The 24,465-nt window shown below is 36.5% G+C and overlaps 1 protein-coding gene across 1 annotated transcript in view; it reads right to left on the reverse strand.

The window, feature by feature from the left end:
• WDR70 (WD repeat domain 70) overlaps window positions 1-24,465 on the reverse strand; it is a 272,504-nt gene that overhangs the window by 178,188 nt on the left and 69,851 nt on the right. Inside the window, exon 8 of the mRNA XM_077763475.1 lies at window positions 4,537-4,690. Within this exon, the coding sequence (XP_077619601.1) occupies window positions 4,537-4,690 (154 nt within the window). The remainder of the gene's footprint in view (window positions 1-4,536; window positions 4,691-24,465) is intronic.

Raw genomic sequence — 24,465 nt, forward strand, 5'->3', positions numbered from 1 at the left:
TGTGATGAGAACTCTTTGGATTTACTTTCATAACAACTTTCCTATATATCATACAGTATTATAGTCATAATGTTGTACATTATTACACCCCTAATTATAACCCTAGTACTTATTTATCATATAACTATGAATTTGTACCTTTTGACTTCCCTCTTCCAATTCCCTCATCCCTCACCTTCAGCCTCTGGTAACCACATGTATGGTGTCCTTTCCTGTGAGTCTGTGGTCTTTTTTGGGGGGGCGGGGGATGGTGGTGTTTTTTACATTCCACATATAAGTGAGATCATACAGTATGTCTACCCATCTGGTTTATTTCATTTAGCATAACGCCTCAAGTTCCATCCATGCCATTGTAAACAGTAGCATTTCCTCATCTTTTATGGCTGAATAATATTCCACCCCATATGTGTGTGTGTATTATACCACAACTTTTTATCCATTTATCCATCGATAGACACAGGTTGTTTCCATGTATTGGTTATTGCAAATGACACTGCTATGAACATAGACGAGCAGATATCTTTTCAAACTCATGTTTTTATTTCCTTTGGATATATGCCCAAAAGAAAAATTGCCAGATCATATGGTAGTTCTAGTTTTAACTTTTTTTGAGAATCTTCTATACTGTTTTCCACAATGGCTACCCCAATTACAATCCCACCAACACTGCAAGGTTTCCCTTTTCTCTACATCTACACCAGCATTTGTTATCTCTTGTCTTTTTGATAATGGCCATTCTAACAGGCATGAGGTGATATTTCACTGCGGTTTTAATTTGCATTTCCCTAAAGTCATATTGAGCATCTTTTCATGTACTTGTTGGCCTTTAGCACATCTTCCTCAGAAAATATCTATTCAGGTCCTTTGCCCATTTTTTTTTTAATGTTTTATTTATTTCTAGGAGAGAGAGAGAAAGACAGCGTGAGCAGGGGAGGGTCAGAGAGAGAGGGAGTCACAGACTGAAACAGGCTCCAGGCTCTGAGCTGGCAGCCAGCACAGAGCCCGACGCGGGGCTCGAACCCACGAACCGCAAGATCACGACCTAAGCGAAAGTCGGACGCTTAACCGACTAAGCCACCCAGGCGCCCCTCCTTTGCCCATTTTTTAATTGAGTTCATTTTCTTTTGTTCTTGCTATTGGGCTGTCTGAGTTCTTTACAAAATTTGGATATTAACCCCTTATCAGATTTGTGATTAGACATAGAAGGAATCAATCTCAACATAATAAAGGCCATACATAACAAGCTGACAGCTAAAATCATACTCAATGGTGAAAGGTTAAAAGCTCTTCATCTAAGATCAGGAACAAGGGACAATGGTGCCCACTCTCATCATCACTCTTATTCAAGACAGTACTGGCAGTCATAACTAGAGGAATCAGATAAAAAAAGAAAATGTATCAAAATCGGAAAGTAAGAGGTAAAATTGTCTCTCTTTGCAGATGACATGATTCTAAATATAGAAAATCCTAAAGATTCAACAACAAAAAATTCTTAGCTCTAACCAATGAATTCAGTTAAGTTGCAGGACACAAAATTAACATCAAAAAAATCAACAGTACTTCCATACACTAACAAAGAACTTCCTGAAAAAGAAAGAAAGAAATTAATCCCACTTACCAGAGCACCAAAAACAATTAAACACTTAGGAATAAACTTAACTAAGGAGGTAAAAGATAACTCTGATAACTTAATATGTTAATTTTAATTTTTTGTGTTTCTATATAGATTGGTTTGTCTACCCCTGTCCTACTTTCCTAATTATCTTATTATATGTACTGTAAGTCTGAGACTGCAGAAAGAGCCAGCAAGAGAACTAACCATGTTCCTTTCTTCTTGAATTTTGTTAGCTAAAACTTAAATCCACAAAGTCTTCATCTTTTTATAAGGTAAGAAGCCCTGAGTGACTGAAACAATTAAGAAGAGCTTAGAGACTGGCAAAAACTTCTCTTCCTCATACTTTTTAAGAACTAATGTCTATGGTAAATACAAGCTAAAAAGAGAATAAATAGGAGGTTTCATTTCCACAAATCAGTTGTTTATAAAGTTTTGGATTCCCAAAAGCTTCAAATACAGCAGATAAAAGCAGAATTAACTGAGTCTAAGACAGGGAGAGGGACCGATATCCCTATCTGCTTTCTTTCCTTACCACACTCATTCACAATATCATCTTTGGTGAAATCCTAGGGACAATGATTTTAAGGAGAGAAGAATGAGAAATTCTAATAGAATACAAGAAAAAAAGAAACTACTGAAGTCATCACTACAATATAATTGTATGCTTAAATTATATTTGAATTCTGTTTGAATCACCCCAACATATACTGGGCACTTAATACAATTAGTCAAGGGGCATCTAGGTGGCTCAGTCCGTTAAGTGTCCAACTCTTGGTTTCGGTTCAGGTCATGATCTTATGATTTCGTGTGTTCAAGCCCCATGTCAGGCTGGCAGCTCGGCGCCTGCATGGGATTCTCTGTCTCATTCTCTCTCTGCCCCTCCCCTACTTGTACTCTCTCTCTCTCAAAAATAAAATAAACTTTAAAAAGACTAAACATAAAAAATGCATGAGACTGTGATCCTCATTAGAGTTGAGAGGCACTTCCCTGGGGTTCAATAGAAGGCAATTTGAAACATAGTATATTTATTTATTCCACTAGCTTAACCAGGGCACAGTAAAGTAGATTACAGTCAATTCTCCTTAGTTGTAGTAGTTATGGTCTATAACGTTCTGTAAACACTGAATTATCAAATACAGGGTTAGGTTCCTGCAAGTCTCTGGTCACATGTTCATCAAGCAATCAATATATGACTTTGTTTATGTTTTTGTTTAAGGACAGCCATATAATAATATATATTTCTGATTCATAAACATTGAACTCCTAGCCAAGAGCACTGTAAGTTGTGCCTGAATGAAGTTTAACTAACATCTGTATTCTTGAAGGCACATCTTGGACTTCTCACACTTAGGAACATCAGACAGTGCTACAGCACTTCAGCACTATAGCTGGGGCCATTTTAAACAGCAAAATCACCAACAAAAAGCACCTTAGTAAGAAAAACGCAACACTACAGAGATCACGAAAACCACACTTGATTAGAACATGAGAGCTGAAACAAGAAGAGCATCAGCTTTTTCAAATCCTTTTTTGCCACTCTGTACAAGTGCACATCTGCAAATGACCATAAAAGAGCTGTATACTGATTGTGGGGTTATAAAAATTTTTTAGCAAATAGGTGAGTGCAAATACGAAAAGAACAAATAATGAGAATCCACTGTATTTTCTTAAGATAATCAAATCTCATATATATAAGAATTTGATTTAGTTACAAATCATGATTAGGGGTTTAGAAGAAGGTACTAGGACAGATAGGGAAGGAAAGAGTAAAAATCAAAATTAAAATTGAGGCTCAAAATTCTGCATCAATCATATCCACTGACACTAATATATATGTGGTAAATTGCATTATTGTTCCCAATCCATCACCCCTCCTGCATCCTCCAGCTTTGGCATGTGATACTGCAGTTCCTCTCACTAAAGACCTGGGAATATTTCTCCAGTGTACTGATGTTACTGACAGTCACGTGATTTGCTGTGGCCAATGGAATGTCCATGGACATATGAGCAAAGACTTCAAATGTGCTTCCAGATTTGGGGTTTCCTTCAGGCAATTTGCTAGTGGAAGCAGGAACTTAAACATATGGAAGAGACCTAGCACTAACTAACTTGCAGCCAAGCCTAGCCATCCCACAGATATATTAGCAATGATAAATAAGCCATTAAGTTTGATAGAATTTATGCAGCTATAGGTAATTGATATTTAGTGTAATTTTAAAATATTATCTCACTTAAAATCTTTATGTAAAAGGTTGATGAGACTCTCATTCTTGTCCTAAAGCCTGGTACATCATAGTAAGTTTGTGGTCTCTTGTTTACAAAGATGGCTGCATCCATATCTCCCCATCCACATGATCTTTTACAATGTGATCTTGACATTCAACCACCAAATGGTAGAGTCTGTCTCCCCTCTCCTCCAATTTGGACTGGCCCTATGATGCTACATAAGACTTGAAGCCAGACCTTATAAAATCTGAAGTTTCCATGCTCATCCTTCATGGAACCCAGTCATCAAGCAAGAAGTCAAACTCAAACTAAGTCCACTACACTGTGAAAAAGCCCAAACTAGACATGTGGAAAGAGAGAGAGAGAGAGAGAGAGAGAGAGAGAGAACACATGCTTGCTCATGCACATAGTAGGGAGGTGGAGAGAGCTGCGAGCAGGATAGATACCATGGGGAAGAGCACCAACTATAAACCATGTGAATGATGCATTTAAACTTTAAAATCATCCTAGTGCCCCAGCTGATACTATACAAAGCATAAGAACTTCCTGGTCAATCCACAGAATTGCAAGAAATAATTCATTGTTTAAAACCAGACACTAACTTATAGGATGGATGAATTATAGCAACTCAAGCAAGTTGTTAATAAATGTGGGCTGAATTAATTAAATTCACTAAAATATTGTTTAATGCTTACCTTGGTGTTCGCCATGTCCACAATATACTGGTCTCCCTTTATACATTCCATCACTTCAAAACCATCTCTGTCAATCACTTTAGCCTGAGAGCTTCCAGATACAACAAGAATCATGTCTCCTGTGTTACTATACTGCAACGACTTGATCTGATGGCTTTGAAAAAGAAAAAAGAAAACAGGTGTGTAAGACACTGGGCATAATATTTACACTTTCACTACATTAGGCATCGCCAGAAAAAAAGTTGCACAAGAGCACAAATTGATAATTCTTCGAAAGCAAGATCATCAACTTCAAATGGGTCCTCAACACTAGTGGTTACCCTGTTAGCGCTCTCCTCCCACTCACCACAGCAATCTGTTAAAATCTCTACTCATCAGGAAGAGAGAGGGAAAGGTGCTGAAGGAGTCCTGGAACAAATTATAGCAGAGAACTTCCCCGACCTGGGGAAGGAAGTAAATGTTGAAATACAGGAGGCTCAGAGGACTCCCCTCAGACGTAACTTGAATCGANCTGGTTCTTTCCCAAAAGAAACAAACAACTGGCTCAACTTCCTCTTACTAGTGTTATAAACTTATCTGCATCTGAACACCTCTCTCCCTCCTCCTCTTTGATTACAATGGTGGATGTAAACCTCTTCCTGACCAAGGCAAGTCTTAGACCTATATTCTGTATCCCATCCCTTCCAGTCTTCTCAGGAAGGTATACGGATTCTCCCCACCATGTCCCCCTCACAGGTAAGGCATTGGAATAAGCTTTCATCTCCTCCTTTATTCCTCTGATACTATGGTATCCCTTCCATTCTCACTGCTCTACTCATTCCCCCAGCTTCCAGGATTTGATATGCTGATGGCTACCCAAGGAACTCCCTCATCCAAGATTATGTTACCATTCCAAAGTAGCCCACCTTCAATGCCAACATGCAGTAAAATGGCCCAGCCCTCTGTTTCAGTCTAGGATATGCTGGAAGAATTATACCAACTTCAGATCTCCCTGTGGGATCAGCTGTGGCTGCTTCTGCCATTGCATGACGCTGCAATTTCTGCACCTTCCCTTGCACCTTCTCTCACAGGGGCTGATCTCATGAGCATTCCTCAAATGACCTTCTGCATGCAAATCCCAAAGTTTCAAAGTATGTTTCTGGAGAACCTGACCTGAGAGAGTTGGTACCAAAAATGGTCCTATGAAGACAATTCCAAAATGAGACCCTGGAGGGGTATTCATCACTGACTTGGCTAAGAGTGAGGACCCCATCACGGGTGGTACAGAGTCCCCACAGTGCTGCAACAGTGAAGCTGCAAGTGCCACAACTTCACTGTGAAGAGACAGACACTGGCTGCTGTGCTATTTCAGGCATCTGAGAGGTACGGGAAAAGGAAGAACTGAAACAACTACAGAACTGAATAGCTATTACCTGAGGTAGTCAGTACAATGAACAAAGACAATGAAAGGCTAAGACTGACTCATTCACCAAGTAAAGACTATAGTGTGAGAGCCAGAGGGCCTCTCTGGCAGCCTATAAAGACAGGGTTATTGTCCCTGTTAGGTAAGTGAATGATCTGGTAAAGCATCTTTTTCTACCTCTATTAGGAAGCTGGACCAAAAGCAGTTGACATTCGCAGGTGACAAACAGCAGCACACATGTGCACGCTTGAGCCAGGGCTACATTTCTTTTCTGGTCCTTTGTCTTAACATACTCAGAAAAGACCTGGACCATCTGGACAATGTGAAGAAATTCATGCTGGTCCATTATCTAGATGACATCATGGTAACTGAATGAGGTGAGCAAAAACTCAAGTACATTGGTGAGAAACATGATCTCTAGAAGATGACAGCTAAACCCTAGGAAAGATCAAGAGATGGAGATAAGGAAATGTGGGGAGGATGCATGTGGACAGACACACAAAAGTGGACACCAAATACGAAGCTCTTTGTATCACATGTTAATCCCAGAGGACATCAACGCTGAAAGAGGCAATAAACCACGCAAAATGAGTTGGCCAGTTCAGTTGAGAGTAGCTAGCTTTTGTCATCATCCACGTCACTGTTAATGCATTATGCTTATAAATGAAATGGCAGTGGAAGAAGGGATGGAAGTTATGCATGGGACCAATGGTAACTCTCCAAAGTGGACCTATTATTGCTAAAGGTCCAACCTGTCAGTAACTGAAGCCTATGATGAGCCCCACTCCCAAAAGCAGTACTAAACTAATGGAAAATATGGACTATGAAAAACTGTAATGAGTATATGGGAAAAAATAGAGCAGAGAGGACTGAAAATGTGTACCAAGGAGACAGATAAATATTTTAAATAGTATCATCAGGAAGTAAGTGACTGAGTGGGTTATGAAGTGAGGGAGTAGGCTATGACAACACTTTGAGTAAGTGTTCCAAGAAGAAACAATAGCTATTAGAAAGGACCTGCAGCAAGGGTGTACCTGGCATTTCCCCAATGTAACTGCAGCAGAGTGTGCAACCAAGCAGGAGTTGGGGAGGTCAGAATGCAGCAGGTGGGGCGATGCAGATCATGGAGGGCCATGTAAGCCCCTGAAAGGACCTTGGCTTTTGTTCTCTCTGAGAGAAAAGAGAAGACACCACCAGAATGCTTTGAGTTGAGCAAGGATGCAATCTGACCTACACTATACAGAACCATTTTTTTGTGCCTGGACCATTTTGCACTCTGAAGTCTGTGGGCTCCTTCTTAGTATGTTTTCTAAACATCTTTTAAAAAACTGCATTAGGCATATAATGGAAACCAGCTATAAAGAAAAAACTATTAAAATAATTTTTTAAATTTGTGACATAATATGTGAGTTTCTGTACTACTGCATCACTAACCTAGAGGCAGATCTATAATTTCAAAACAATGACAAGCATAAACAATATGTATTTCAATGTATCTATAGCAATGATAATATAATACGACAGCATCTGAAATTTGCAGGTATGCCTGTGACTTTGTTGCCTAGTTTCATAATTAAAGGAAATGATAAAAATCAGTTAGTGGTTAATGAAAAGAAATAATTTTTTATTCAAGTTCACAGAAATTGGGAATACCAGATATTGTACTTATGAATCAAGGAATTTAAAATAACTATAATTAAGAAATTAGATGACAAAGTAGATAACATACACAGAACTGAAAATCACAAAAAAAGAAATACGCAGACATTTTAGAATGAAAACTACAATAACTGAAATTTAGAATTAATGGAGAGGTTTAACAGGTGAGAAGTACTGGTTAAAAGATTATTTTTAGACTGAAGCATAGTGAGAAAAAATGGAAGATGCAAGAGAAAACATAAGGAAAATATGAGATATGGTGAAAAAGCCTCACATTAGACTTGTAGAATGGAAAGAGAGAGAAGCAATATGTGAAGAGGTAACCATCAAAATTTTGGAAAAATGATAAGACAGTAACGCAGAGATTCAACAAGTCCCATAATCCTCAATAGGGTAGCAAAAAAAAAAAAAAAACACCCAGGCACATCACAGCAAAAATGCTAAAAGTCAAGAGATGAAAGTGAAACCCTAAAAACACTTTTTTCCAAACATGTTTTCAACAGGAAATTCAAAGTAAAACTAAAGATACCACTGTATATGCACCAAATGACTAAAATTTAAAAGGCTAATAATACCAAGTATATTACTGGGACTGTGAAATGAAAAAAATCTACCTTCAGAGACAAAGGAAGCTGTCACATCAACAGCTGCAATATATGAGACTGTCACCATTCTGCATATTATAAGATGAACACTTCCCAATAGAACTTTCTGCGATAGTAGAAATGTTCTACATCTGTGTTGTCTATTATCATAACTACTAACCTCATGTTTCTATCAAGCACTAGAAATATGGCTAGTGCAACTAAGGAAATTAATTTTTAATTTTATTTAATTCAAATTTAAACAGCTACATATGAACAGCGCAGCTGTGAACAATATGAAATAAATATAAAACAGTCTCAAGAACAACAGAATATTCTTATTGGCTCATCAAACAGATGCAAAATGAAATATAAAGTAAAATGTCCTTTAAAAAAAGAAAACCTGGGAGGCACCTGGGTGGGCTCAGTCGGTTAAGCATCTGATTTCAGCTCAGGTCATGATCCCATGGTTCATGGGTTCGAGCTCCACATCCTAATCTGTGCTGACAGCTCAGAGCCTGAAGCCTGCTTCAGATTCTGTCTTCTTCCTCTCTATCCGCCCCCTACTCGTGCTCGGTCTCTCCAAAAATAAGTAAACATCAAAAAAATAAAAAAGAAAGAAAATCTGGGGTGTCTGGGTGGCTCAGTCAGAAAAGCATGCAACTCGATCTCAGGGTAATGAGTTCGAGCCCCACATTGGGGGGTGACTTAAATAAACAGAGGGGACTTTAAACAAATCTTAAAAAAAGATGTCTTAAAAAAATGAATTATTCTTCCTGACTAGTTACTAAATCCAAATCAGATATTTACCAATGAAACTGCTCTTTGGCACAGCTACCACTAACTAGGAACTGGTGCTCAAAAATTATACTGAATATTTATTTCTCCTAAAATGGTGACATTCTAGCTGATAGTTTTTGAGATATTTATTCTCGAATAAAGCCATTCTTAAGGCACTGATTTAAAGTTAACTCCAATGCAAAGATAATCCAAACAAAGATCCTGAGTGTGCTCTGAGGTTAGAGTGTGTGACACTGTGAGTAATTTCACAATGCCCCCGATCAAAGGGTCAATCAAGGTAGAGGAGAAATTGAAGCTCCCACACCAGATGCTCATGAGAAAGAAACCTAGAAAAGTAAATGTGGTGCTATTGCCCAGGTACTTCCTTCCTAAAAAGAAAAGCCTCTCTGGTCTATCACATTTTCCTAAAATGCTGGGAAGGAATGAGGTCCTTAGCAAAATTCTGACCAGAATCCCAAATTTAAATGTTAATTCCATAAGGAGGCACCAATAATAATAAGATATAAAATTGTATGTTTCATCACCAGATGTGCCAGTTGTCCATTTATTGCCTCTTAGCTCCAAATTCATCCTTCACTGCCTGCTTTGCAAAAATAAATTTGGGCCCTCTAACCATCTTTCGTTTGCCCACTGGCATGAAGTTTTGAGGTAGAGGGTACTACAGAGACATCGCAGGAGGAAGGGGCTTTCCTCCCTGGGTCTAATGTGTTGCTCCTGGTGGGCTCTAGCACCTCACATGGCTTCCCTCATGTCTGGCTCCTGCAGCTTGAGCAGCTGGTCTATACCAAGCTGCTGAGGTACCTCGTAGTCAGCAACACCCAGCTGCTTCCCCCCTCTGTAACAGTCACTCTGGCTATGCAAGTTTTGAAAAGTTCTGTCACAACAACTTCCTTATCATTTAATGAACCAAAGCCTTATCCTCTCAAATGTCTGGACCTCAGTCCTAAAGTCATCTACTTTGAATGCTCTATCTCTGCCCTAGGGGTAAAAGATACTCTTTTTTTATTATTATTTTTAATGTTTATTTACTTTTGAGAGAAAGACAGAGGCATGAGCATGGGAAGGGCAGAGAGAGAGAGAGACACAGAATCCAAAATAGGCTCCAGGCTCTGAGCTGTCAGCACAGAGCCTGATGTAGGGCTCAAACCCAAAGACCATGAGATCATGACCTGAGCCAAAGTCAGACATCCAAATGACTGAGCCACCCAGGTGTCCCATTATAAATGCTCTTTTTATCTGCTATTCCTACCCTCTCTAGACTACTCTTTACTTTGGATTAGCCAATCCCTCATTTCTCAAATCTTCTGTTATAGTTAGTAATCTTTATAATAAGCTTTCCATTTTCAAATTGCTCTGTGATTTCTCTCTACTTATCAGATCCTAATTAATATACTAAATTTCAAGTGATTGATTAGAAAGTGAGAAAATTATTGGCTGTTTAGTCCAGTTTGTTTATATATACATTTGCACATAAATTTGTATGTATAAAAATGCATAAACAAACTAGACTAAACAGCCAATGTATACAATTATATATATGTGTAATATATAATACATACGTAAATGTAATATATACACATATAAACATATAAACAAACAGATCAGACTTTTGATAATTAGATAGTTCAGACTGCTAAAACAAAGTAGTTCACAGGGTATATCCCTGTTAACAATACTCTCACTTTGGAGAAGTCGGTTTTCTTTACTAACCACAAAAGAACAAGTACTACGTGAGATCATTTTGTTTTCCCTGGTGAATCATTTTTATTTCTCTTTAGAAGTAACAATCTAAAAAAACAGAGCAAAATTTAAGAAGACAAGGTAGTAAAAACAGTGGCTCCATTTCTCTGGCTATGTGCTCTATGAAATTGCTCTATTTATATTTGGAGGGAAATAACAAAATTTCAATGATCCCACACTAATAGTCACCTCATTTTAGCTGCATAGGCAAACTTAATGTTTTCCCTCTATGTCACTGTTTCATGTGCTCTCTTTGTCAACATTAAAATGAAAAGTTAAGCATCAAGTTCACCATTCCTGTCCCACTTCGCTCTTAATTCTGCTAGCCACAGAGTTAAAAGGACAGGATTAAGAGTCATTAGACACAGTACTAAGGAGAATTAAAGGGCTTCTTCAAGGGGTATAACATCTGCTCCTCAAATTCCTGCTTAAACAACTAAGATTCCGATCAAAGAGAAAAGAGGGAAAGCCAATCTGACAGTAAACTAGAGTCATGAGGAAGTGAATGTTCTCTCAGGGAGTAACTCTGACACCAGAGGAAGGCTTAGTAACATTGCACAATTCTTTCTGTGAAGTTATTCATGGGGCAAGTGGGAGTATATGAGTGTAAGTGGAGGGGAATGGGAAGGTGAAGATTGAGGATCCTTTTAAGTAGTTTTTGCTCAGCTAGCAAAACAAGCTGGGACATGCAAGACAGATAAACACAGCTGTCTGGGGCTGTCACTTGGGGCTCAGGAGCCAACGTGTCCTGATGTAGTGAAAAGTGCACCGGAATGTGAGTCAGAAGGCCAGGGATCCAAGTCCTCACTCTGCTGCTAAGTAGCTGTGTGATGATGAACAAGCCCTCCAGCCTCACTAGGCTCAGTCTCCCCATCCTTTGGAAAATTAATTGATGCAACTAGTTGGCAGCAACATGAAGAGATGCTCCTGAGACATAGTTCACGTACTCAGTTTGCTGAGTTCTAGTTTCTTCCACTGAAAAAAAATCAGGAGAGGGGCGCATGGGTGCCTCAGTCCATTGAGTGTCTGACTTCAGCTCAGGTCATGATCTCACAGTTCATGAGTTCGAGCCCCATGCCGGGCTCCCTTGTGTCAGCACAGAGCTTGCTTCAGATTCTCTGCCCCCTCTCTCTCTGCCCCTCCCCTGCTCGCATGCTCTTTCCCTCTCTCTCTTTCAAAAATAAATAGTTTTTAAAATTATTTTTTAAAATATCAGGAGAAATAATTCAGACTTAGGGTGAGGATTAAAAACACTATACTTAAATAGTGTGACACAGTATGTGAAATGAGTAGTTGCTAGTATTATTACTTCTCAATTTCCAAGATCTCTATAAGATTATCTGACAGGTATGGGGCGCCTGGGTGGCTCAGTCAGTTAAGTGGCTGACTTCAGCTCAGGTCATGATCTCACAGCTTGTGGTTTCGAGCCCCGCATCAGGATCTCTGCTGACAGCTTGGAGCCTGGAGCCTGCTTCAGATTCTGTGTGTGTGTCTCTCTCTCTGTACCTCCCTTGCTCCCACTCTCTCTCTCTCTCTCTCTCTCAAAAAATAAACACTAAAAAAAATTAAAAAAAAAAAAAGATTATCTGACAGGTATAAAATCTTGGTAGTCAACTATAATGAATACATTCAAATTGAATACACTATTTCAAATTCATTACAAGTCAAGTTAATGTAAGTTTATCACATTTTAATGATCTATTAACCAAAATATTCATGAGAAATGTTCTTACATCATTTCTGATTTCTGCACCCACTCAAAAACTCAAGTCTTAGGTCAAATGTGTCTACTACATTCTTGGAAATGAAATACACTAATAGTTACAGAAAACATAGCTTCAGATTTGTATGCCATCTTCCAGGTATCAATATATATTATCTAGTGCTGGGAATAGGGCAAGAAAGCAAGAGACCTAAAGCAGGACCATCAAAATTCTCTATATGAGAATATCAGAAAATACTAATTTATTCCATGCCAAAATAAATCTTCAGCTACTTCAATATTTTAGCTTTAATTTAAGAAGAGATTTCCAGAGAGGGAGAAAAAGATGATGGGCATTGAGGAGGGCAGTTGTTGGGATGAGCACTGAGTGTTGTATGTAAGCAATGAATCACAGAATCTACCCCCAAAACCAAGAGTACACTGTATATACTGTATGTTAGCCAACTTGACAATAAATTATATTAAAAAACGTATAGGTTTCAAATGCAAAATTAATTAAGAATACATCACTAATCAACTTAAACATACCAAAGGTTAGAAACATTACAAAATACTTTATCTGTCAAACAAAAGTAAAGCCAGAAAAAATTATATCCAGGACTATATATATACATATATATATATATATACACATACATACATATACATATATTTTTTTTGTACTAAAGTAACTCTATAACCCTTCCCTTCCATTAAAACACATATTCTTATTTAGAAATGTGATAGAATTACTCTATCACTCAATCAAGTATAGATTAATAGCTTCGTGACTTTATAAGATTTCACAGTCAAGTTCCATGTTAAAATAGGATACTCAATACAAAACAAACAAACAAAACATCCAAAGGCAAGGAACCAAAATACCTAAACAATATGTTTTCATGTCTTCTGAGGATCAGAAGGATCCAAAAACAATCTTCTGAGGACCAAAAACAACCAGCCAATGAGAATGACTAGCAAAAGCTAAGTCTTTGTTCTGATTATTCCCAATAGCTTCCTTTATGATAATGTTGATGCTAAAAATAACTCAAGTCTTAATTCTAGTAGCAGAACCACCTCAGGATTTCACACTGAATAAAAAGGTGTTGAGGGAGCACATACAAGAGGGCCCTACTTTATTAGAGAGCTTCTCTGGAAAAGCAACATTTGGGTAGAGACCTAAGCATAAGGAGCTACATGTTTGTGAGAATGGAACAGGTAGCAGAAAGTATTAAAGAGCATTCTAAACAGAAAACAAAGTACATACTGTGTAAAAATCTCTCAGCCATTCTGCTAGGGCATAATAGGGAAAGGGAAGAAACAGGCAGTGGCCAGATCACAAGGACCATTATAAACCATGGCAAGGCATTTGGATTTTAGTCAAAATGCATCAGGAAGGCATGACAGGGATTCAGCAGGAATAGTAGGGGAAACAGTCAAGAGACTGATGCAGACTTCTAAGAGACGTATAAGCTGGAGGTGAACCCTAAGGGAGGGAATGTAAAAGAAACTGCAGAGGCAGGAGGAATAAGAAGCATAGTACCTAGCGAATGGAGGATAGGTACAATGAATATAAGTGCTTTTTTCTCCAAATCTTGCATCAGAATTCACACTTTACATCTGACAGATATTATCAAACTGTTCTATGTGGGAAAGAAATTTAGTAAATGATATCCCATCTTTGCCTTCTCCCCACATTGGACAGTATGGATTTTTTCCTCCTTTACAAGTCTTAGAGATGACCAGTAGTATACCTCATTAGCATTTAGTTTTTCCTTTCTTTTATCATTAGTGAAGTTAAGTATCCATGCTTATTGGCTAGTTATATTTCCCCTGTTGTCACCTGTTAATTCATTTCCTTTGACTAGCTTTAATTTTCAAATATCCCTTTCCTTACTGATTTGCAAAAACTACGTATTAAGGATAGCAGTCCATTACTTTCAATGAGTATTCCAACTTTTTTTGAGTTTATAGTTTGTCTTTTCATTTTCTTTATGTTCCTTTTGTTTTCTGAAGCATAAAAAGATCCTTTTAATTATAACAGCAATTAATACTGTTTTGCAATACCATGTAAAAGTAGAAAGTGAAAGTTCCTCTTTTCCCAGCCAGAGTACACTTGCATTCAAAGGACAGAACCTCCCAAACTTTCCCTAGTAACTGGAAAACATTCTTATGTAAATTAGATATTACAAAAAGGGAATTTTTTTTGAAAAATGTTCTTTTTTATTTAATAAACATTTGTGGGAATCTTTCTATCTAAAAAAATTTAAAATTTTTTTGGTTTAGAGTAACAAAAGCAGAAAATAGGCAAGGACAGAAAACAATATTTAAAAGTACATTAAAGCTACTTGAAAAGACATTAATATGAAAATGAAAAACAAGCTTTAAACTGAGAGGAAATATTTGTGATACATAAATCTTATGAAGAACTTTTTCAACCAACCTGAGAAAACAACTCAATTTTTTAAATGGGCAAAAGATTTGGACAGCTTACCAAAGAAGACATAGCAATCAAAGACCTAAAAAGATGTTCAACATCACAAATCATGAAACTTCAATTTAAAACCATTTACATATTACTACATACTAAAAACAATGGCTAAAAGTTTTAAAACATTGATACTACTAAGCATAGCTAAAGATGTAAATAAATAGAGCTCATACAATGCTGCTTAGAAAGCAAAATGGTACACGCACTTTGAAAAGTTTGACAATTTCTTATAAAGTTGACATACATATACCATATGAGCCAAAAATTCACTCTAAAGTATTTCCCCAAGAATATTAAAACAAGTATCTACAAAAAGACCTGTAAAAAAATATTTACAGCAGTTTCATTCACATCTCCAAAAACTGGAAGCAACCCAAATGTCTATGAATTGGTGAACAGATAAACAATCTGTAGTATATTTATAAAAGGAATACTACGAAAATGGAAAATCCTACTAAGAGAGGCAAAACCAGAATCAGATCAGTGGTTGCCTGGGTGTCAAAAGCAGGGATTGACCACAAAGTGACTAGAGGGAACTTTGGGGGATAATGAAAATCTTCTTTACCTTAGCTGTGGTACCAATAATGTGACTGTATGCATTTCTAAAAACTCCAAGAATTGCACACTTAAAAAGAATAAATTCTACTGTATATAAATTATGCCTGAATAAATAGGACTTTAAAAATTCATTAAAACCAATGAGGAACTGGATTAAAACAGCAAGAAATTAGTAGGGTAGGTTGGTTGAAGGGATTTTTAATGAAAATAAAAAAGAGAAAGAAAGAATGAGAACAGAGTCAGGTAAAAAAAGGAAAAGAAGAGATAACAGGGAATCAAAATTAGATAGTCAATACTCTTAAAGAAAGGAGATCAAAAGAGAGAACAGCCTAAAGAGCTGTCCAAATTCCTAGAGGTATAATCCAATTTTATGATACTAACAAAAACTTAGTAATGGGAAATAATACTTGAAAGATATGAGAGATATCAACTTGTGAGAGTCTGTCCACTAAAATTCATGTTAAATTACTAAGATAATAAGAACTAGTATTTACTGAGTGCTGCTTGACTAAGTGCCAGGCCCTGTGCTGCATACATTATTTCATTTAAACATTACCATAACCCAAAAAATGGATATTGTTAAATCTATTTTACAGGCTAGGAAGCCAAGTAATTAAAAATAATTTGCCTAGTCATACAGCAACTGAACTGGCCAAGAAGACAGAGTTCAAATTCAGACTTACAGGACTCAGAATCCATGTTCTTGCCCACCATGCACATTGACTCTATAGTCAAATTTAGTTGTAAAGTTTAATTTTACATAAATCAGTCTGCTATGGAAAAGAAAAAGAGGGGCAAATGCTTCAATGGAAGACTGGGAAAATAAAGACATGTCCCCACCCCACTATAACTGACAGTCATGACATAAACTCAGCTGAATTTGCAAAGAAGATGGTGTAAAATGTCCAGTGGCGATTCATCCATTCTAATTTCTAGTTAACAGAAAATTTTAAATTTCTGAATCTAGGATTAACTTAGGAAGGCAAAATACTAGAAAAAGGTATTATTCTTCTTTGAACTCTGAATTGTTTAATCAAAAAAAGGAACAGATACATGCCAAGAAATGCATAAGCCACTTCCAAAAGTAAAAATCACAGCTCAGTGGCAATGAATTTTAATACAAAATAATGGAAATCATAAGATGCAATAAAACTCATTAACCAGTTATCTTAAAAACACATGACCTGTTTGGTTTGTTTGGTTTTTAAAAGAGCTAAACAGATCAGCCTGAAGCCTGATGCCCAATGCATCACCAATAGTGCAGAGCCACAGATTTCAAAAAACTGCCTTTTTCTACTTGCCCTTCACTGACAGGGAGGGTTTAAGCCAAAGAATTAAGGTCTTCGAGGAAAAGAAATCTTTTTGCTCCTTTATTTTTGAAAAGATAGGTATACTTGGTAAAAATGGTCTTTAATTCTACACAAGAAACTGTTTAAGAAAAATGACAATATTCTATTATTTACAACTTATTTAACGAAGAGTAACTTCCTACTATCTGCCCAACAGTATTCCAGGTGCTAGAATATAAATAAACCAATGTGAAAAACAGGTCATGTCTAATAATGATAAGTCTTATAAAGAAAACAAATCAGGGCAACGAATAGAGTAGATGGCAATGGAGAGAAGCTACTTTTTGATGAGATGGTTAGGAAAGGGCTTTTAGAGGAGCTAACATTTAAGCTGAGACACAATACAAGAAGTCACTGATTTTTAGTTAACCAAAAATTCACAAATTATGTAACTTGATGACAGTTACAGAGGGCACAGGAAATTAAATAAAATATATTCAGGTACCTACTATTTATCAAAGATTATTAACTGTGCTTTGTCCCATATACATTTTCACCTCCTATCAAAGCTTTCGTTGATGCATATGGTCTCATCTGACCTTCATACAGACCAGGTCAGTAACTTCCTCTCCAGTCAGTAAACCACAAGAAGTCTTATTCCCTGGGACTATCCTGACATACATAAGAATAACTTGTGAATTTTATCAACCTAATATTACAACTGAAGGTATCTTACTTTCCAACTTTTTCTTACTGGTGATATCCAAGATTAGTTACAAACAATTAAAAGCTTGTTATACACAAGGCTGAAGGAGGCAAGATGGATGTGATATTCTACTTTGCATCTAAAGTAGAGCCTAATTAATGATGCCACTGATATCTATGGGGGAAAAGTCACATACGGCTTTAAAATTTTAAATTTGCAAAACCTAACCTAATAGTTATGAAAATAATATTAATAAGGAAAGTCATAAAGCAAGTTTAACAATTCACTAATAAATACTAGTGAAAAAAGTTCAAATATAATTTGTATTAACCTGAATTCAACTAATGAACTATTATCAAGTGAAAAGAAACAATTACAATGACATAATTACTGAAATTTATGTAACTCTGCTTTCTTATACATCAGCTAAGAGACAAATCATGCATCCAATTTTGCCAGGGGAATCTATGTCCATCTTCAGTTTCTTTTTCAAAACTAACTGATAACGTGCGCAGAGAAAGCACAAATGCCTAAGCAAATCACTAATCTATCATACAATTGTATGAAATGAATAAACTATTATGCTGCATAAATAGTAGTAGTATGCTGCAAGATAGTAAAGTAATAAGAAAAACCTTCCTTGAAAGCCAAAACAGTACTATTTCAGTTATGTAGCATGGGCAGTGAACAAAGTAGTGACATAAGAAATGCTTACACATAAACGAATTTAAGCAAACATATATATCCTGAACTCTTTCTAATGGCACTTATTCTAACTGGTTTCAATAATTTCTGTGCCTTTGTATAACATACTGATTAATGGCACATGCTTTATGGTTAGAATGCCTGCACTGACATCCCTGGTCTATCACTTTGTGTGACTTCAGGCTAATTGTTTAATCTCCTAAGCCTCTATTTCTACATTTGTAAAAAAAAAAAAAAAAAAAAAAAAAGATAATAAAAATACCTATGACACATGGCAGTTAGGAAAATTAACTGACATAAGAACTTAGTTCTCAATAAACTATTACACAAACAGGATGTCCTCTTTTTCTTTAAGAAAAGAAAAACATTTATTCCTGGATTAAATAGGTTATATATACACCTAGGTGGTAAAACTCAAAAGATTAAGCGCAAGTAACAACACATTTTCCTCCTATCTTGGTCTCCCAGATAACCAGTTCTTTTCCCTATAGACAATCAGTGTTATTGGTTTCTTCTACACATTTCCAGAAAGATTTTATGCAAATCTAAGCAAATAGTACATATTGTTTTTACCAAGCTTTTTAAAAAAACTATATAATATTCTTTTTTAATATTGAGAGAGCAGGGGAGGGGTGGAGGAGTGGCAGACAGAGGATCTAAAGCGGGCTCTACACATACAGCAGCAAGCCCCATGCAGCACTCGAATTCACAAACCATGAGATGATGACCTGAGCCAAAGTTGGACGCTTAACAACAAAGCCACCCTGGCACCCCAAAACTATATAATATTCTTTAAAAAAAAACAACAACTATATACTCTCTATACTGTGCTTCTTTAACTCAACATATTTTAGAAATCACTTTGCAATAACAAATAATTTTTATTATATTTTTTAACTGAGTATAAACATGTGACGAGGGTCCTTATATTTACAACTCTTATAAAACTTTAAATGCACAATGAATTTAAAAGTAAACGCTTGGTGCACCTAGGTGGCTCAGTTGGTTAAGCAACTGCCTCTTGGTTTCAGCTCAGGTCATGATCTCATAGTCTTGAGATAGAGCCCAGCATTGGGCTCTGTGCTGGGCATGGAGCCTCTCTGTGATTCTCTCTCCCTTTCTCTCTGCCCCTCCCCTGTGCATGCTCTCCTTCTCTCTCCCTCAAAATAAATAAACCTTAAAAATGAATTAATTAGTTAATTAATTAAACACTAACCACTCCACACCCACAGGAATGACTATCATCAAAAAGAAAATTAACAAATGATGGTGATGATGTAAAGAAAATGGAACTCTTATATACTGCTGATACAAATATAAAATGGTGCAGTCGCTGGAAAACAGACTGCCATGTTACTTACATATATTTATATATATACATATAGTTTTCTAATTTTTAAATGTTTATTAATTTTCAGAAAGAGAGAGAGAGACCGAGGGTGAGCAGAGTAGGGGCAGAGAGCTAGAAGGAGACACAGAATCCAAAGCAGGCTCCAGACTCTGAACTGCCAGCACAGAGCCGGACGCAGGGTTCAAACTCAGAAGTGGGCTCTACACTGACAGCAGCGAGCCCCATGCAGCACTCGAACTCACAAACCATGAGATCATGACCTGAGCAGAAGTTGGATACTTAACTGACTGAGCCACCCAGGTACCCCCTAATATATAATTTTTATTTATTTAGTTTGAGAGAGAGCATGTGCATGTGTGCACGTGCACAAGCCGGGGAGGGGAAGAGAGAAGAGGAGACAGAGTCCCAAGCAGGCTCCCCTCTACCATTGCAAAAGCTTGATGCAAGGCTCAAACTGACAAACTGTGAGATCATGACGTGGGCTGAGATTAAGAGTCAGTTGCTTAACCAACTGTGCCACCCAGGTGCCCCAGGTTACTAATATACTAAACATAAATTTACCAGGGTGTCTGGGTAGTTCAGCCAGTTAAGCATCTGACTCTTAATTTCAGTTCAGATCCTGATCTCATGGTTCCTAAGTCTGAGCCCTCTGAGCGCTGCATTGAGCTCTGTGCTGACAGTGTAGAGCCTGCTTAGGATTCTCTCTCTCCCTATCTCTCTGTCCCTCCCCTGCTCGTGTGTGCTTTCTTGCTCTTTGTCTCTCAAAATAAATGAATGTTTTAAAAAAAAAAAAACATAAGTTTACCACATGATCTAGCAATTTCTAATCTAGGTAGTATCAACCTAAGAAAGATAGATGGAAACACATGTCCATTCCAAGCCTTGTACACAAATGTTCATAGCAGCTTTATTCATAATAGCCAAAATGTGGAAATAACTCAAATGTCCAACAAATAGCAAATGGACAAAATATGCCATATACATAATGGAATACTATATTAATGTTAATATACTATTAAGTATTATATATATATAAAAAGGAACAAAGTACTGATGTATCCTACAACACAAACGAACCTCAAAAACATTACACAAAGAAGCCAGGCACAAGAAATCACATACTGTATGATTCCATTTATATAAAATGTCCAGAAAAAGCAAACCGATACAGACAGAAAGTAGATTAGTAGCTGCCTAAGGCTGGAAGTGGAAATAAGGAATGACCACAAGTGAGAATGAGATTTGATTTTAGGGTTATGGAAATCAAAATTGTGGTAATGTATATACAACTCTGTAAGTTTACTAACAATTACTGAATCACACACTTAAAATGAGGGAATTTCATGATATATAAATTAAACCTTAATAAAGTGATTTTTAATAAATATTGATACAAAATATCCAATATTATTCAAATTAATTTTAAGATGTCTGCTGGAGGGGTGCCTGGGTGGCTCAGTCAGTTAAGCATCTGACTTGATTTCAGCTCAGGTCATAATCTTACAGTTAATCAGTCTCTGGGATTCTCTGTCTCCTTCTATCTCTGCCCCTCCACGGCTTGCTCTCTCTCTCAAAAATAAATAAATAAATAAATAAATAAGATGTTGTTTGCTGAGGGGTGCCTGGGTGGCACTGTCGGTTGAGCATCCAACTCTTGACTTTGGCTTAGATCATGATCCCAGGGTTGTGGGAGTGGAGCCCACTTAAAATTCTATCTCTCTCTCCCTCTCTGCCCCTCTCCCCCACTCATACACTCTTGTTCTCTCTCTCTCTCTCTCTCTCTAAAATTAAAAAAAAAAATGTTGTTTGCTGAAACAATATGAGACAGAATGAAACAACTTCTTTATTGTGGAACAAATTAATTCTGTCCCTCTACCTAAGCCCTCTAACCCTCCTTCAGATCAGTCAGTTAATGAATATTTATTGCTTGCTCTAACACCTGCCTATTTTACTGTGTTCCAGTGGTGGTTTAATTTTCCCACCTACCATCTCTTTTATAACTACTGTGAAAAAATTATTTAAACATCATTTCATAATAAAATAAGCTTTCACTTGGTGCCAGTGCATCATTTATGTATGACACTTGTCTCTACTCCTTTCTCATTAGACCATGGCAACTAAAAGTGAAAGTAGCACTTGAGCCCAAGTGATTTTAAACAGACAGGCAAACAAATACAGGCTTAGGNAATGAAAGGAATTCATGAGCCCCTACAAGTACGGCCATAAATCCCACTTTGAGAAATCTGTAATGTGCAGTCTCACAAGTTACTAAAGTATGAAGAGCAGTCAGACTTCACACTGAATGTTATCCATATAGCTGAGCAGTTCTGGTAAGTGCCCATTCACAAAATGGCTTTGCAAAGATGATCTCTAATGCATAATCAAAAACAACCTTGTCTTCAATTATGAATCTTTGGTAAATTTCAGAAATGGAAATTTATTTTAACATTTATAAGTCAAATAAGAATAATAATTTTTAAGCAAGAACCACTTGATTAAAAAATAGAAGTCATCCACATGGAAAGGTTAAGCATTTAAGACAAATGATTAAAAAACTGTTGAAAACCAGAGCATGTGATACTAAAAACTTCAAAAAATTTTCTCACAAGTGAAGATAATTAATTCACAATCACTTAAACCAATGTGTACTGTGTACCACATTGTGTTTCATCTGACTAAACAACACTTGTTTGACTAAATTATTCTAGAAATTAAGGCAAAACATCTGGCTTATAAATCTCCAAACTAATCATTAACTTACTGATCTCTTAGCACATGTAACCAGGGTAGAGGAATAAATTTTTTTGCCATAATAAAAAAAAAAACTACTGCATTCTATATGTCCTACTAAATTTCCTTTTTATTTTTTTTTTCATATCAAATATAGACTATCTTTAAAGCAGTCTTGAGAAAGAAAAACAAAGCTGGAAGTATCATAATCCCAGATTTCAAGATGTATTACAAAGTGGTACTAATCAAAACGGTATGGTACTGGCACAAAGAGAGACAGATCAATCAAACAACAAAGACAGCACAGAAATAAGTCCAGGATTACATGATCAATTAATCTTCAACCAAGGGGGCAAGAATATGCAATGAGTGAAAGTCTTTTCAATAAACGGTGCTATGAAAACTGGACAGCCATAACCAAAAGAACGAAACTGGGCCACTTTCTTAGACTATACACAAAATAAATTCAAAATAGATTAAAGATCTAAATGTGAAACATGACACCATAAAACTTCGAGAAAAAAATTTAGGTATCAATTTCTTGGAAATCTGCCTTAGCAACAGATTTACAGATATGTCTCTTCAGAGACAAGAAAACAAGAAAAACAAAAGGAGGGGTGCCTGGGTGGCTCAGTCAGTTAAGCGTCCAACTCTTGATTTCAGCTCAGGTCACAACCTCATGGTTCATGGGACTGAGCCCCACATCAGGCTCCATGCTGACAGCATGGACTCTGCTTGGGATTCTCTCTTCCTCTCTTTCAGCCTCTCCCCCTTTTGCACACACTCTTGCTCTCTCAAAATAAATAAGCTTTAAAAAACAAAGAAAAAAGAAAAAAAAGGAAAAATAAACTATAAGCTACTATAAAAAGCTTTTGTATAGCAAAGAAAACAGCCAACAAAACAAAGAGGCAACCTACTGAATGGGAAGAGATATTTACAAATGACTTATCCAATGAGGGGTTAATATCCAAAATATATCAAGAACTTATACAACTCAACACCATAAAAACAAACAATCTGATTAAGGATTTTTCCAAAGAAGACATACAGACAGCCAAGAGACACATGAAACGATGCTCAACATCAGTTATCATCAGGGAAATGCAAATCAAGACCACAACAAGCCATCACCTCACACCCGACAGAATGGGCTAAAGTTAAAAACACAAGAAAATAACAGGTTTTGGAGAGGCTGCAGAGAAAAGGGAACCCTCGTGCTTTGTTGGTGGAAACATAAATTGGTGCAACCACTGTGGAAAACCAGTGTGGAGGTTCCTCAATAAATTAAAAATAGAAATACTATAGAATCCAGTAATTCCAATAGTGCATATTTACCCAAAGAAAACAAAAACACTATTCAAAACAAAACAGAAAACAAAAACAAAATTAAAGAAGATATATGCAACCCTATGTTCACAGCAATATTTACAATAGCCAAAATATAGAAGCAATCCAACTATCCATCAATAGATGAATGGATTAAGAAGACATGGTATATGTATGTATGTATGTATGTATGTATGTATGTGTGTGTATGTATGTGTGTGTGCATATATATATATATGAATATTACTCAGTCATTAAAAATCGAAATTGTGCTATTTACAATAATGTAAATAGACACAGAGGGTATTACGCTAAATGAAATAAGTCAGAGAAAGACAAACAAAACATGATTTCACTTATATATAGAATCTAAAAAACAAAATAAACTCTTAAATACAGAGAACTCATGGTTGCCAGAAAGGAAATGGTGGAGGATATGTGAAATAGGTGAAGAAGATCTTAACAGATCCAATTATAAAATAAATTAAGTCACAGAGATGAAAAAGGTATAGCATAGGGAATATAGTCAGTAATATTACAATAACATATGATGACAGTGACTACTCTTACCATGGTGAGCACTGAGTAATGTATAGAATGATCAAATCACCATATTGTACATCTGAAACTAATACAACATTGTATGTCAACCATAGTTCAATAAAACATGTTTTTTAAAAATACAGGCAATCAGCAGCATTATTTATAATAGCCAAACTAGAGAAACAGCCCAAATGTCCATTGACAGATAAATGGATAAAGATGTGGAATATATATTAAATGGAATGTCACTCATACATTAAAAAAAGAATGAAATCTTGCCACTTGCAACAATATGGGAGAAGCTAGAGAGCATAATGCTAAGTGAAATAAGCCAGTCAGAGA

Source organism: Crocuta crocuta, unplaced genomic scaffold (genome assembly GCF_008692635.1).
Source record: "Crocuta crocuta isolate KB4526 unplaced genomic scaffold, BGI_CrCroc_1.0 scaffold4, whole genome shotgun sequence".
NCBI classification, from domain to species: Eukaryota; Metazoa; Chordata; class Mammalia; order Carnivora; family Hyaenidae; genus Crocuta; species Crocuta crocuta.